The sequence below is a fragment of the Dendronephthya gigantea genome, unplaced genomic scaffold, assembly GCF_004324835.1.
Source record: "Dendronephthya gigantea isolate DGI-Jeju-01 unplaced genomic scaffold, DenGig_1.0 000088F, whole genome shotgun sequence".
Lineage (NCBI taxonomy): Eukaryota > Metazoa > Cnidaria > Anthozoa > Malacalcyonacea > Nephtheidae > Dendronephthya > Dendronephthya gigantea.
In genome coordinates this window covers 744,970-762,658 of record NW_021163098.1, presented here as the reverse complement: position 1 = coordinate 762,658, position 17,689 = coordinate 744,970, and the positions used below count along the sequence as shown (strand labels likewise).

The window sequence follows — 17,689 nt, the reverse complement described above, 5'->3', positions numbered from 1 at the left end:
TTACAAAATAATTATTTGGCGAATTCCAGAAACTTTTAACATGATGCTGCTTCAAACTGTGATATGCAAATTTGCGTGATAGCGATGCCCGCTAAGAATGACGGTAGGAGGCTGTATGTTGCTTTCAAACGGAATTGTTGTCGCCATATGAACGGGAGAATTTGTTCCGAAAAGGAAATAGCAGATTTTGCATCGATCAGTTCAAGTTTTGACCGGAAAACTAAGAGTATCAGTGTGATACATTTCCCTTAAAATTCTTCGCCGAAAATCTCGCAGAAACTACTGAGGTGAGTTGGCTTTCTTACCTTTTTAAGAATATAAACTCGATTGGTTTTAATATTTTCCACGGCAATTTAAGGTATTTAAAAATGCAATTTTGAATTTTCTGTAAATGACTCATAATGGCCAAATTGTTGTTCTAATTAAGAGGAGATTTTTTATTATGTCGCGTATTTTGGCGGGAAAACGCTCAAAACCTAAAATCTTTTCGGCGTACCACTCAAAATTAATTTATTTGACCTTTATTCTTTAAATTATGTTGTGAACTAAGTTTTGAACTGTATTTGGTGAATGCAAAACACCAAACAAAAGAGTTATTACAAAATATAATGCGGCTACAACAATGTTATAATGTCAACGCCATTATAACTGAAATGAATACAAAAGAAGCTTCGATTCAAGTGTCATTTTCTTCTCGGCGTATCCCGAGAAATCTTTTCATTTTCAAAATAATTTGAGATTATACAGTAAATATACTTTGTGGATGCTTTTCAGGTTTGCAAACATTTTTAATGCTGAAAATTTTAGTACTGTTGCATGCAGATATAACTGAGGCTTTGAGCATATATTAGGCGACATAGAAAAATATCTCCTCTTATAGGACTATTTGAAAGGTTGTAGTCTGGCAAAATATTTTTAATTTCTTTGCGCGAATATATGCAGTAAGAAGAAATATGTGTTATATGCATGAAAGGAGAGTACTGATTCCGGGTGATTGAAAACTCTATTTACTCATGCAAGCGTGATTGCATGCATGTGGTAATATATAACAGTAAACTTTGCTGAAGTGAAGCTCGCACTACTCACTACAAAATTGTCTCGAAGGTTTATTGAAATATAAGTTCAGATAATGTCCAAATAATTCTTTAACGCCAGCAATGCTTCACTTGTTAATTGCTGCTATACGGCGATTTGGCATAATTTGGACAAAGCTATAAATATAATAAAATATTTACGAAGAAATGGAGTGCACGCAATATGGCAAAGGTGGTCAAAGGTCAGCGACAATTTGAAAACTAACAGGAGCGAATACCTCAACCACAAACGGTCAGTGTAAGCGTGACATCGCAGAAAACAGAGCTCTTCTAAAGTTGAACCAACCTCCTCCCCAAAGCATCCAGTAGCAACTGTGTACATTGGATGATTTACAGCAGCTGATATAATTATATAGAGAGATGACCGTTATATCTCAATTAGCGATTTTAGTAGGCGTATATACAGTACTTCAATGAAACCTGTGTGTGTGAGTATTACACCATGAATAAACAGAACACGGGTGATATCATGGTGAAAATCGGTAATTTGCCTCCACTCTTTTCTGAGCATAAATATTTGAAATTTTAATGGATGTATTCATAAATCATAGTTTTGTTTGATAGAAATAAAGCGCCTAGGAGAACCATTACTCCTAGCCAAAATTATCCCAAAACGGCGAAAAATGTAATGTGTCATTATTGCATGATGCTTAGAAAACTGAGCTGCGGAGGAGGTATGCAAAATTAATGACTGGCAATATATCGATGCGAAAATAAATCACATGACATAAAGGATACATTAACTTTGAAAACTAATATCTCAGTGAATTTTAATTGAAAACATAATTGTATTTTTTGCGCAGAACTTATTCTGCAACGCGGCCAATCATAATTGCATGTTGCCAGTCTAAATAATTTTATATCCCGGCCTCCTGGGTCGCATGTGACATATTTGCATGTTACCAACTTATTGACGGCCATGCAGCAGCTCACTTAATTCCTGCTTCTTCGTGCTAACTTCAGCGTCGCATAAATATTATATTTCTGCTACTTTGTGCATTAGCTGAGGGGATGAAGACCTTTCTCCTCCGCAGATGTTTATACTATAGATCTTTTTCATAATGACGTCAAACGCGGAAAGTATGATGTTACACGAAGTTTGATTGGCTCAATAGTTTTGCGGAGACAAGCTTTTATTGACAAGTTTTGCGATAATATTTATGTCGAGTATATTCACGACAATAATTTATAATAAAATGAGTATACCATGGAATCTCAAAACAAACAGAAATGATAAAACATCCAAAAACCGCTCAATTGGCTCGAAGATATTGTTGCCCAGTTTCCTACTTGAAAAGCTGGCATGACTAGTTTTGAACAAGGCTCCTTGTCGATTTTTCGCGTACACACGAACAAATAAAACTTTGGAAGGAAAACTTGTCAAGGAGAACGGGCTTAAATGATGAACGTCAAGCGATCTCAAGTCTAATAAAGCTACTTTTCCGAATCCTCGTGTGTATTCAGATAAAATAATTGCTCAGTAAAGATAAACAATCTGATATACGACTCATTCGGGTGCAAAATCTTATATTTATCTTATTAACCCTATAGGTCTTTACTGAACCTCGATTATACGCATTGACATCTTGAGATTTTATTCATATATTGGAGCCTAAGTTTGGTCAATTGACCGCAGTTTTTGACAAAAATTATAGTGCATTGTTGTAGCTGATTTGCATATCTATATATATATATATTCAAGCTAATTTGTGTAGGGTATACAGGGTGTGCATGTGACCTAATTCGGCACGGACTTTGGTTGGGCATAAACCTCATAAAACCTCAAATTTCACACGGGTGAATATCAAATTCCAAAATGACTTAGCTTATAATGACATAAAACACGGAAGTCTGATATTACAGTTTACTTCGATTAGCTAAATAATTTTGCGAAGCAAATCAAATTTCGTTTGACGTTTGCATCACGCAATTGACGCAATTATGAGAAACGTCCATTTTTATGTCTGCTCTACAGTAGCGTATCCAGCCTGACGATTTATCCCGCTATGCTAATATTTTCGAGTTCATTGGCTGTGAAAATAATAAATTTCTAAACAAATGAATATTAATTTTATAATAACTCGAAATTTACATAGCGGAACATGATCGTCAGGCTAGCAAGGCCACTGGCACAGTTAATCAAGAAAGTTTCAGTCGTCTTACTTTCCTTTAAATAGGCAAAATCATTGCGAGGGCTATCGCTATTTTTACCCATGCCTTCCTCACAAAATCAAGAAGACATTTTGTATTACCCAGTCAAAAGAGATAGGAATTCAATGATGATTACGCTTATTTTCGCAAGCTTGACCTTGTTACTTGTAACTGCAAATATTAACGCCAGCAGTTGTTGGCAGAAGAGATACGACGCCACAATTAAAGGTGGGTTATTTTGCTTGCTGTTCACCTGTTGAAAATATTGTCAGGAAAATCAGTTTCTGTTATCTCTAAGGCAATAAAACGTAGGTGGATGCATGATTTAGAACACATACCTACATCAGCTAAACCATTAAACATTTCCTATTCAAAATATCATTCTGCTGGACCCAAGGCAATTTGGTTCGTTGCCAACTGATGCTCTGATTAGCATGCTCCACAGCCTCCACTGCTGGTACTCAAAAAGAAATGGTAATGGTGAGGCCGTTCGTGTCTTTCTTCTAGGCTTTAGTAAAGCCTTCGATAGAATCAACCATAAAATCCTAATTGAAAAGATGCAGCTGCTTAATGTCGAAAACCTTTTAATAAACTGGGTCTTCGATTTCTTAGCACAAAGAAGGCAGAGGGTGAAACTCGGCACTAAACAATCCGATTTGTTGCATTGAGTACTATAAATATACCTAAACTACGCTGGGCTTTAGCAATTAGCAAGGTTCAGATTTGACTTCCACTAGCTACCACTACCGAGACCTTAAATTGGAAATAAACCAATCAGATGCGACCAGTCTACCTGATTAACCAATCACATGCTGAATAGGTCAGCAAAAGGTAGCGGTAGTTGTAGTGGAAATCAAATCTGAACCTCGCTATTATTCGTTAGGCGAGGTTCGCTGCGTGTGAAAGTAACCCGGTTCAAATCTTTGTAAAGCACTATATTTTTTATTCCCTTTTTTTAAGTTTTTCAAAATTGAACGTCTACAATACCATTTGCATAGTTAGTTTGAAGAGTTATGTGTGTGACAGGTTTAATTATTTTTTATTTATTTGTTTCAGAGCTTAAGTACTATATACATGCACTGGCGGTCAAAAAGAACTGCTCAAAACAAGTTAAAATGCTCTCAAACGAACGTAACTGTCCCTCTAACAATATATACGAGTAAATATAGACTAGATTACATGCTAAGCTATATGAAATATTAATAGTTTGTTGACCCTTCTTTGGGCTTATAATTTATGACGGCCTTACACTGGCGTGGCATACTTTTTGTTAAGGTGGTAATCTTAATGGTCAAAAGAAATTCATCCTTGGGACAGTCTTTACAGCAACGCATAAATCATGGATGCTTTATGAATTAATTCCTTTCTTGCACTATCCCCTTGACATTGTCCCACAGATTTTCAATAGGTTTAAGGTTTTTGACTTGCAGGCCAATCCATTTCTGTAACTCCCTCTTCCCATGAAACCATTGTTTGACTATCTTGGATGTGTGGCAGGTTGCATGACATTACTGAAATATTGCTTGGAATAAGAGAATTATCTAAAATGCCTATGAAGCTCTTTCCTATTATTAGCTTCTTCTTTTTGAATTTGTATCTATAAACAGTTCTTTTTAACCGCCAGTGTACAATAAAAGATTGATTGTTAAGATTCCTGTTACATACGATAATAGCAACATTTGAGCAGTTCTTTTTGACCGCCAGTGTATTACGAAAGTAATCCTGAAATAAATTTGCGCATGCTAACGCCTTTATGTTGGATTTCCACTTGCAGAGAAATACTTCGCCCGCGAAATATAAGCGTATTTTCAAGTTGAACTAATTTATTTCTGCTGTTAAAATTCTAAAGAAAGTATGTAAATATTTCGCTGGCGAACCATTCCTATGCAAGTGGAAATCAACCCTTACGAATTTCCGCGGTGTCACTAAATAAATAAATTATATGAATTATAATATTATGAGAGTTTTTAAGTTAATCGATTTCTAAATTTGTTTAAAATCCTTTTATTGCATGGGTTATACCATAAAAGAAACACAAAAAACATTTTGCTGTGTCTACGCAGTTTTAGAAACGACTTATTGGCGTTTTGGAGAACTCGAAATAACGTGGAAAAAGGGCCTTACTGGCTCGTTTTCCCACTGATTCTTTTCGTTCTCTTAGTGCAAAACTATACACAGGTGTCAAATGATTTTGACGGACTTGTTAGCAGCAGCAGCTAGCTTGACCGCCAGAAGTTACGTGATAGCTTTTGAGAAAGTCGGTCATGCTCAAAATCGTTAACGCGTGTCTCTACTTTTGCTTGCAATTTGCAACCATTTTTGGAAACCAATGTGGACAGAAAGATTACATCGTTACATCGGGTTAGTTTCTTATTAGACTGCCCATTATTCAGGAAGAGAATTTTTAAAATTTTTTATTCATTGTTAAAATTTTGAATTTTAGGTGGTCCATCACTGTCCCCACATGAGATAATATCAAAGCACAACATCACCTCTTCGGTTGTTGTCTTAGAATGTTATACTTACTGCAAAGACGAAGCTCAGTGTGTTGGATTCAATTACAAAACAACAAAAGATGTTGAGAATTGTCAACTGACCAATGTATTCAATATCAGTAGCGATTTGAAAGGAGATTGGATTTTGATGTATGACGTTGAAGCGGTGGGTTATATGAAATTTGTAAGACGGGATTTTTTCAAAATTTTTATGTTTGTGATATTGAAACTCTGTGTTCTTAAATATTGAAACTCTGAATTCTGTGTCCAAAACTAAAAACAGGTCCCTGCAGTTGTTATAGCGACGCAATTTATTGAACAAACAATACAAGCAAAGTGTATTAATCATAAAATAATGCAATTTTATGAGCGATTTTCTGCTTTGGAAGCAAAAAAGCATAAAGTTACGAATGATCAGATGTGCACGAGTTTCTATTTGAACAGTCGTAACTAATTCACTCGTTTACATATATCAAAAAAAGAAAATCGTAGCAAATTGCCAAAATTAAAATTGCATGTGTAAACAAGCATTAAAATATCAAAGCTCGCGTGCATGCGAATAATTATAGAAATGGCTTTATGTCAGCTCTGTATTGTTGTGAACTGTTTATTTCATATACACGGAAATTCATTTGGTAGCTAATAATTACCCCAGGCTTCGAAAAACCGATGTAGCTAAAAATGGACCACTTGCATACTAGACCAACTTGTGATCTAGGTTATAAGAAGGAATTAAATAAATAAAATAGAGCATACTGAAATTAATATAATTGCCAAGTTTGGCTGCAAAACGTGAAGTAGTACGGAAAATATAGCCATATGCGAAGTAGGCAATTTTTATATGATACTTTTGCTTTACTGTCGGAATAATTAATTAATATGTAATTATATATTCCGGCGTCAGCGACGGAGTTGAAAATTCACCTACATTTTGTTTCGCCTTTTCATTTTTTTTAAATTTTTTTTTCGTCGTCGGAAGTGTGTTTTGGCGCAAAATATACTAGTATTTGAAAAATGTATTTGACCGTATTTATCTACGTCAAAGTTTTGTCTCCCAAGAGTTGTGGTGCACAGCTCGAAATCTTTGGCTAATTGTCCGATGCGCGATTTGATTTCGCTCGCATGATGCGGCAATTCTTCCAAGAGGCAAACTGAATAAACCGTTATTTTGATGCTGTTCGATTAAGTTCAGATTTAATTGTAGTAAGAATAAATTTAATACATGTTTAATACACTGGTCCTATTTTAATAATATCGCTGCTATTTCGCCGTTTAACAAGATGTGATCGTGTATGGGCGCGTTGACACGTCGCAGTTTGCACATGCAGGATTGAAGACTATATAAGCGCGAATTCCAAAGTGCAAGACAAAGTTAACGTATCATGCGGTTTATTTACATTTTTGAACAATTGAACCTCTATACTTTTTAAAGTACGAGGTTCTTTCAGATGTCGCGATCGAACAACGTTTAGATTTTAGGTTTGCAAGTCATCTAACTTGGGTATGAACATTGTTGATGTTCAGAAGCTTTAAGCTTTATAGCAATTGATTTAGGGAAAAGGGAGCTAAAATAACTGTGAGCTAAAATAACTTTTTCCTACTACAGCTATTTGTAATAAATTTGCTATAGACAAAGAAAAAGGAAGAAACAAGTAGGAATTCAGGTACTGTTTTGTGATAATCAAACATATTACTAGAAATGCATGCGTTAAACCATGCCGAAACAGATGATTTTCATGCAAAACCAGCCATACTTAACGTCATAAGGAATATTATTTGTGATCGACTTTGAAAGTTTTCTTTCTTTAAAATTCAAATTTGCACTCTTAAGGTGGTCTTATACAAAAAAAAATCACGATTTATTCTGTTTTTAAAATTTCAAGGGATCCAAACTGAAATGTCTCCCTATTCGATCCTGAAAATTTTTTCTCAAAAAACATATAAAGAAAGCGAGAATTAAACAAAAAGTTTTCTTAGTTAGGGTTTAACCCCGAGCAAACAAAAGGGGTCCATTGGCTTATTCTATTGTTCCATTGTTCCATTTTTCCATTGTATTTTTCTCTACAATTTATCAATATACGTATGCTAAATTTTTTCGTCATTTTTCTCAGCAAACTAAAATTCTCACTCCCCTTACTTTCGCGCACGATAACTAAAATAGTAATACAGCTAGCCTGATAAAATTTTCATGGTTGACTTTAAAGACAATTGGCACAGAGCTGAACTAAAAGTTTTGTATTCCGTTGAGTCTAAGTAAAATGGTTATTTCAGATTGATCATAGAAGTTTTGTATTTATAGCTTGCAAACTTTAAATGCTCGACAAGTTTTATTTATTCTAGTTCAGCTCCGAGGCAAAATTATTTAGATCTAAATAAAACCAAATCCATCGTTTTAGAGTTAAAACCTATAGTTTGTTGTCCTGTTTATAAAAATCGCCTATTTTCCACCACTGGGTGTGTCTGGTCTTGGTAACTATGGTGATGGAAGATTCCTACGAGTTTTTTTCACGCAGAGTAACTCGGCTTTCAATATGGCATGAAAATATTTTTATATTTTTCAAATAAACGAAAAAAATTTTGGTATAAGACAACCTTAAAATTTACACACACTGCATGGTTACTGGCGCGGTACAAAATTTCTGTGGTATCTTAGCACAAAGTATAATTATGATTTCATTTTAGATGCTGGAATTTCAATGAAGAAAGTTCCACCTACAACTTCATATCAACAAGCAGTTTCAATATGCACGTCCTATGGCAAACAACTCTGTAACTCTAAAGATATATGTAAAGACAGTAAAACTCCCACTGGTGGAACTATTCAAGGAGATCATTGGGTGGCTGTCAAAGATAGTGACAACGAATGGTTACAACTGGGTAAATATTGCAATTGTATTCTTTTGCTAATTTGCAGGTATATACTCTTTTGTGGAAAAAGTTTTGTGATTAATTTTCTGGTAAAGAGTCGATAATATATTTTTGCCATAAAGGTCCTTACTATGAATAACTGCCTTAAACAAATATTTATATCTATTTTATCTCGACTTTTTTATATCCTTTTGTCAAGCGCTATAGCCTATGCATCACCCAGATCGACATTGTTGAACGAACAATTCCCACGAGCTGTTTATTCCATTCATAAGACTCCTGCTGTTTTTTAGGTAACTCGCCGCACAAACCATGCATTCTTCACTCTCAGCTGGGACATAAACCGTCTTGGGGAAGTAGGACACGAAGCCATGGTTTTAGAGGATACCTTTTCTGTTGTGACTGACATGGTTATACGCAGTTTTTGACTTCAATATAATAAAAAATACTTTTACCTGATGATAATATAAGTTCCAATATAACCATGCAGGGAGCAGCGTGGCAGCGTCTTCAAACAACTTAGCATCAAATGTGGTATAACAACTGCCAAAAATTGACAAAGCACATTTCGACCATAGGCCTTAGTCAGGTGAGTTAGTATGAAAATAAATAGGGGAGAATACATGTTTTGTATGGGGGAAAAACACATGATAAAAATGGGCCAATAGAAAACCAATTATCAAAACAAATTGATTGTAATTGATTGACAACAAAACGAAGCTGGTTGTAATGCATTTTCGTAGCTGATCAGGCTTCCTTCATTGCGGGCTATTCTTAGCGCACAATCAGGCGTCTCTTTGGCAATGTAATGTATTCCAATTTGTTTTGATTTTTTGTTTTCTATTGGCCCATTTTTATCACATGTTTTGCTCCCATATACAAAACATGTATTCTCCCCTATTTATTTTCGTACTAACTCTCTTGACAAAGGCCCTCAGGTTGAAACGTCAAGAAGTGTTTTGTATATTTTAGGCAGTTGTTATACCACATTTTGATGCTCTGATGATAATATAATTAAAGATAGTAACCGTATATTCACAATATCAAATAAAATGAATGTAAGTACAAAGTGATTTAAAACACCTCATCACGTTTCATTTTACTCCAGCTAAAGCGAGAGTCTTAAATTCGGTCAGTTCTTTTATCGCGCAAGACTTATTCTCCCACGCGGCCAATTTTAATTTTGGCCAATCGAAATGAATCATGGTTGCATGTGACATATTCGTGACCATCTTATTGGCGTTCAGAGTTTCATTCAACTTCCCGCTTCTTCATGCTAGTGGACATCTAACATCTTTAATCGAAAAACGACATCAAACAATAAAGAAACAAGCGGTTATTTCCTGGCCTTTCCTATGTATTTTCGCTGCTTAAATCGCAAAAAATAACCACAGTTCAGAAATTTGGGCGAATCGGGCGAAGTTTCAGATCTGGTGGCGCTTGTATCTTGATGTACGTGGAGTTTTGTTGTTCTATGGCTTCTTTTACGGCTTGTGATTTGTGGATTTTTGGTAGTCCATAGAAGTTGGAGGTTTTCCAGGCGAAATTCTGCAAGTAATCTTTCTCTTTCCTTGTTGTTTCCTTGTCGAATTTTTTCAAGTGTGTTCCAATTTTTTTGATGATTTTATCATCATAGTTCGTGTCTGTCAGTTCTGCGTAGTGTTCGTTGTCGGCCAGCATTTCTTGTATTTTAGCACGATAAAATGTTTTGTCCATGACCACGGTCGCTCCGCCTTTATCAGCCTCCTTAATGATAATTGTGTCATCGTTTTTCAATTTGTCCAATGCGTCTTGTTCGGCTCTGGATAGGTTGTTTTTCTTCGCCGTTGTGTCGTGTTTATGGTAGTTCGCTGTTGCTTCAATAAACATGTTGAGGTATCTATCTTCTGACTTTGGTGGTACAAAGTTTGATGGGTTTTTCACCAACGATTTGTCAGTATCTTCATTTGGTCGCTGGTTGTTAAAAAATTCCAGTAGACGCATTCTTCTGGTAAATTCCTGAATGTCAGTTTTTACTTCACTTCGATTCTGTTTCGGCGTTGGAGTGAATTTGAGACCTCGTTCTAATAGATTGATTTCTTCATTCGATAATTCTCTCGAAGACATGTCTTCCATCAAACTTTGTACCACCAAAGTCAGAAGATAGATACCTCAACATGTTTATTGAAGCAACAGCGAACTACCATAAACACGACACAACGGCGAAGAAAAACAACCTATCCAGAGCCGAACAAGACGCATTGGACAAATTGAAAAACGATGACACAATTATCATTAAGGAGGCTGATAAAGGCGGAGCGACCGTGGTCATGGACAAAACATTTTATCGTGCTAAAATACAAGAAATGCTGGCCGACAACGAACACTACGCAGAACTGACAGACACGAACTATGATGATAAAATCATCAAAAAAATTGGAACACACTTGAAAAAATTCGACAAGGAAACAACAAGGAAAGAGAAAGATTACTTGCAGAATTTCGCCTGGAAAACCTCCAACTTCTATGGACTACCAAAAATCCACAAATCACAAGCCGTAAAAGAAGCCATAGAACAACAAAACTCCACGTACATCAAGATACAAGCGCCACCAGATCTGAAACTTCGCCCGATTGTTGCTGGTCCATCGTCACCCACACATCGATTGAGCAATTTGATAGACATAATTTTGAAGCCCCTGTGTCAACATGTACTAAGTTTCATCCGCGATGACCTCGATTTTTTAAGCCACCTCCCAGAAACAGTCAATGATAACGCACTCCTTGTATCATTTGACGTTGTCAACCTATATACGAGTATTGAACTCGGCCTTACAGCTATCGAATACTGGATTGACAACTTTGGAAATTCTCTCAACCGATCGTTTTCTAAAGAATTCATCATGGAATCGATTACAATTGTCCTGAAAGAGAACACTTTCCACTTCGTCAATAAATTATATCAACAAATTCAGGGAACAGCGATGGGGACGAAAATGGCCCCAACTTATGCGACCCTCGTACTTGGATACCTGGAAGAGAAACTGTACTCAGAATTCGAAACGCGATTTGGTAGTGAACAAAAGGAGGAATTTGTACGCGCTTTCCAGAGATATTTAGACGATTGTTTCACAATCTGGAACAAATCAGAGGAAGATCTGAGGAAACTACATGCTATGTTAAACAGTCTCCACGAAAGCATCAATTTCACGGTAGAATTTGACAACGCCAAGCTGCCATTTCTAGATATGTTAGTGTACAAGCAAGATGACAAGTTGAATACGGACATCTTCTACAAAGCAACTGACACAAACCAATAGAGAGCTTAAGATAGCGACGTTTTGTCAACACGGACGTCACGTCAGCGCAGAAAAGACTGAATCGAGAACGGCGTTTTTGTTACAAATTTGTACATTAAGTTGTGGCGTTGTAACAAAAACGTAAACAAAAGCGTATCACGCAAGCATGTATTTAAACTTGCATTTGCATTTGTCGTTTACAAACTTTTTGTCGTTTTAAGTCTTTTTTTTATCAAAATGGCTACTTTTAAACAAGCTCGTGACTTGCTGTTAGTCAGTTATTACCACAAGCACATTACGGCCGAACAATTATTCGTATTGCTGGAAGAAAATACATTGCACAACCCGGAGTTCAACTACGGGCAGTACGAGAGATTTGATCTGGAAAGTATCCTTGAACCTGAGTGTCGATCAAATTTTAGATTTGATAAAGCAGATATTCCTGTTTTGGCAGATGTGCTTGGCTTACCAGAGACGTTCCATTGCGATCAAGGAACAGTAGCAAGAAAACTCGAGGCCATATGTATACTTTTAAGGCGTTTAGCTTTTCCATGTCGGTATGCGGACATGATACAATTGTTTGGCCGGCCGGTACCAGAGTTATGTATGATAACAAACAAGATTTTGGATTTTATATATGAACGCCATGGACACAGACTAACCGAATGGAACGAAAACCTCATGAACCCGGAAAATCTCCAGATTTATGCCGATACGGTTTACCGGAAAGGTGCAGCGCTCTCTAATTGCTTCGGGTTTGTTGATGGCACGGTCAGACCTATATGCAGACCCATCGCACTTCAGCGTTTTGTGTACAATGGCCATAAACGGACTCATGCCATTAAATTCCAGTCTGTTACATTGCCAAATGGAATAATTGCTAATATGTTTGGCCCAGTTGGTATGTATGTATTATTTTTTGCAATTATTATGTGTATTATTATAACTAATAGCATTTTTATATTGATTTATTTCAATTTATAATAGAGGGTAAAAAACATGATGCTGGAATGTTGGCGGATTCTGGCCTACTGAACGACCTGGAAAATCATGCTTTTTCTGCTGATGGAGAGCCAATGTGCATATACGGAGACCCTGCATACCCTTTACGGGTCCACCTTCAGGCCCCATTTCGTGGTGCAGTGATGACGCCTGCCATGGAAGAATTCAATCGATCAATGAGCACTGTTCGGGTATCAGTGGAATGGGCATTTGGTGAAGTAGTGCGGTCATTTAAGTGTCTCGACTTCAAAAGCAATTTGAAGCTTGGCTTAAGTTGTGTGGGCAAGATGTATCTTGTTTCTGCAATAATACAGAATGCCCTTTCATGCCTGTATGGCAACATTACATCAACATTTTTTGATTTAAATCCCCCAACTATTCAAGAATACTTTTCTTAATTATTACTAATAATAATAATTACCATGTTTAAGGATTTTTGATGAATTCTTCATAATAAAGTCATAGCATGATTGAACATGCCAAATTGTATAACTTTATAATGTACAGTTTAAAAACATTGTTATAACACATGTACTATAGTGATTTTTTACATGATAAATGAAATTAGCCATTGTCAATGTTATATAATCAAATTAGATTAGTTAATTTGTTTATTTATTAATAAGTAAATAAGTTTTAAACAGTTCTGCCTTTAACGCTGAAAATTACAAGTGCAAGTGTTTCAGAAAACTCAACAGCAATATGTTAGGATTTTTTACCCATCATTTGCACAATTAAATTATTTTGCTGCATCATCATCATTTGAAACTGTGTGATTTGTTTCTGTTGTTGGGCCATTTGTTGAGCCATCAACTCCTTCCAATCACTGTGCTTTTGGTCCTCCTTTGCCAATTTCTCCCTCTCTAACTCTAATTCCTTTTCCCTTAACTGACTCTGGTACCTTAAAAACTCTACTGTATCTGATCCTGATCTTCTTCGCTTTCTTTTAGTCTCAACCAACTCTTCCTCATCTAGCTTTCTCTTTTTCGTTTCTCCAAGTCTTTCCATTGCTGTTTTTCTTATATCAACGGCATTTTTTCCATCCTCTTCAGCTTTTTTTTTCTCTGCTTCATCTGAAACATATTCAAGCTTAATCAAAATATGCATTTATATATGCCTTCCTGTTTGAAAGGTACTGGGTCATGTTCCTGGTGCCATAATTTTATGTGTTTTAAGTTTTGAATGAATATTTATGAATGACTTAATTGACAAATGAAACTAGCTAGTTTCTTACTTTGTGTTATCCTTATAGTTCCTCGTTTGACTCTTCCTTCTCGATGGTCTCCTCAATGAGGGTATCCAACTCCGTCACCTCCGGCGAAATGCCAGTAGCCCTTTTTTCGTAGGCTAATCTTTTTCTGTACTTTTCACTAAAGAGGATGCATCGATCTTGTACTGACCTTTTCGTCAGAGTTGATTTAAAAGGAGGGTCATCCAGCTTTTTGAGATTCGTGGCGATGTTTTTCCACAGGGTCGCTCGCTGCACGGTCTTTTTCTTTGCCTGGAAAGGGTTGACCACCAACACTTCTCTAAACAGCATTGTGTCGTGCTTTTTTGTCTATTCCATGGGAGAATTTCTAAACAAAAATGGCGAAAATAGTGTAGTAATTAATGTAATTTACCAAAAAACAAGTTACTTTTACCTGTCCATTTGTCAATTATTCAGCTTTTAATCCGTGTTTTTAAATGAATATAAATATGCTACATGTAAACCAGAATATCCAATATTATGAATTCTGCCAAAAAAGTTTCGGGCCACAGCAGTTGGCATTGTACTCACATTTGGCCTTGAATTTGAACTTTGTTTTCTGCGGGTTTTCCTTGACTTGCCATACAAATAAGCTAAATTGTGGTAAATGATACAGTTTTAATAACAAATATAACGTACATTTATACTTTTAAAGTAAAATTATCGATTAAAAATGTGTGTACCTTTTCCAGTTTTTGAAAAAAAACACCGCCGCCAAACCTATCAACTTGCCGTCAGTCACTTCTCACCACGGACTGCTCACGCCATCAAAAACGCCCGACTTACTTCCGGTTGACGTCCGTGTTGACAAAACGTCGCTATCTTAAGTTCTCTAATATCTCAACTTTAACTCGTGTCATCCCAAACACACGAAAAACAACATGCCTTACAGCCTGGCTCGTCGCATATGTTGCATTGTGTCAGACCCACACATCAAAACAAAACGACTCCGCGAACTCGAAAAATTCCTGTTACAACAAAACTACCCTAAGAACCTCATCACAAAGGGAATAGAGAAAGCAACATCTCTACCAATGGCCGAACTTAGAACACCAAAAAACAGAGATGACAACGCAAAGATCCTTCCGCTGGTTTTGACACATAATCCCAACAACCCACAAGTAATCAATAAGATAAAACAGGACATGCAATTCCTGGAGAACTCCGAGAACATGAAAACAATTCTGGAAAGTACGAAGTTTATTGTCAGCCGCCGCCAGCCAAAAAACTTGAAGAAACAACTAACACAAGCCCGGTTCGTTTCCGAGAGAACTCCCAGCAGTGTGACAAAATGCGGAGAAACAAGATGCGGTACCTGTGCAATCATAGTGACCGGAGTTGATATCAAACTGAAGAACGGCAAAGCGTGGAATATAAAATGTCAGATGAATTGTAAATCGCGGAACGTTACATACGTTCTACTCTGCACAAAATGCAAAAGTTTTTATGTCGGCCAAACTGAAAATCTCCGTCACAGAGTTACGCTACACAGACAGCAAATAAACCATAAAGAATATTGCCACTTAGCAGTAAGTGAGCACATCAAGAAAATGTAGCAATGGCAACTTCCAGATTATGCCGATTTATCAATGTGACAGTCATTCAGACCGCTTAGTCAGGGAGTCGAAGGAAAGAGACATTATAACTATACTTCAGCCGGATTTAAATTCATGTCAATAATAATACCATGCAGTTTATGTAAGATTTTGTTATATATTTTCATATCTTTGTTTGTGTGAAATATTTATGTAAATAATTACCATTAAGTAATCCAACACCACACGTGTAGTGACGTAGTGGCAAACCAGTGAAATATGTAAATATAGGATATCACAACTCATTTCTTACAAAGAATTCAGCACCTGAGGAGCTTTCAATAAAGCGAAAACGTTTGTGCAAAATGATTAGATTTAGTGTTGTTTGATATCCTTTGTCTGATCTTCATTGCTTCCGAGACAACTTTATTATTATATATATATATTAATATATTATAATTTATATATATATATATATATATATACGGGTGTCCCAGAAAAAAGTACTCCGGTTTGATTATTAATAGCTTCTAAACCAGCTAAGCTATTAAACTGACATAACTTTCACTAGACAGAGGGAAGACTAACTTAGATTTTGATATATTACAGTTGTATTTTACTTTAAAATTTACGGATATATCAATGTTCAAAATTGGTAGCATATCTCTGGATGTGTCTAAATAATATTGATTAACATTTGATACGGCGTTTTTTGCATAATTTAGATACATCCAGAAATATGCTACCAATTTTGAACATTGATATCTCCGTAAATTTTAAAGTAAAATACAACTGTAATATATCAAAATCTAAGTTAGTCTATGTATAATATAACATGGAGATCGCAGAAACTTATTTTAAATGATGAGAAAAACCGAGTTCATGGTAATTGGCTATGGCTCGAGAGCTCGTCTTGCCTCAATTGACAATAATCCAGCGTTACCACTATAGGGGAAAGACTCTTGGCATGATTTTAGATGATCAGGTAATGTGTGATAAACATAATAATGACCAATGTAAGAAAAATAAAAAACATTGCCGTTTTAAAAAGAGCTAGATCTTTTGTTCAGTCCTAGACATACATTACTAAACATGTGAAAAGATGCATTTGTTTGGCTTCACTTTAATTATTGAACTGACGTTCAACAATATGAAATGATGGATCTCGTACGATAACTATAATAAACTTTCAAAATTACAAAGGAGAGCTCCACGTGTTATAACTTTAAGTACATATGATATCCGTTCCACCCAAATTATGAAACGTAACTTTATTGGGTACCAATTGAGACCGACTTAAAAAAGAGGAAAGCAGTTATGACATTTAAAGCTTTAACCGGGCAAGCCCCGGAGTATCTTACAGAATCATTCACGAGTGAGAGCCAATCAAAAATTATTATTGCTGTTATAGAAGTAATAATAGCTACTAAATTGGCACTGCGAAAGCTAACCGATCAGTTTTTTTGCGTCTTTTCAAAATGAAACTGCTCGTAAACAGCGTGTCAAAGGGTGAAATGATTTACTTCCAGAATCAAAACGTCAAAGGGAAAGAATGTCGAGAATTAGCCTCAGTAAACACCGTGTGGTCCTCAAAGTCTCAAAGCTGACGCAATTCAGTTGAGTTTATATTACATATTTTTTAATTATTTTTTTATTATTTTTTTATATTTTTTTATTACTTATTTTTTATATTACATATTTTATATTACAAATTTTTTAAAATAGTTTTTAACAAACTATTTGTATTATAACTGTATATAAATAATAACTGTATATAAATAATTTTTAGATCTATATATAAATACATATATACTTATAATAGTTTTAATATTCTTAGTGCATGGACCCTATTATACACTAATAACTGTAATTTTATTCTTAGATAGACTTTAAATGTATAAAATTTTACAACGATGTAAACACATAATAATTTAGCTGTATCACGCTATTGCAATGTGTTCAATAAACCATGAATAATAATAATAATAATAATAATAATAATAATAATAATAATAAT

At 35.6% G+C, this 17,689-nt stretch overlaps 2 protein-coding genes across 2 annotated transcripts; both read left to right on the top strand.

Annotated features, from left to right (window-relative positions):
• The first annotated feature begins 10,764 nt into the window (after nt 1-10,764).
• On the top strand, nt 10,765-11,907 carry LOC114533251. Its single transcript, XM_028554753.1, has one exon. The coding sequence runs from the start codon at nt 10,765-10,767 to the stop codon at nt 11,905-11,907; it is 1,143 nt and encodes a 380-aa protein (XP_028410554.1).
• Nucleotides 11,908-12,123: 216 nt separating this feature from the next.
• LOC114533250 lies at nt 12,124-13,286 on the top strand. Its single transcript, XM_028554751.1, has 2 exons — nt 12,124-12,787; nt 12,874-13,286. Exons 1-2 carry the CDS (start codon nt 12,124-12,126, stop codon nt 13,284-13,286), a joined length of 1,077 nt encoding a protein of 358 aa, XP_028410552.1.
• The last annotated feature ends 4,403 nt before the right edge of the window (nt 13,287-17,689 follow it).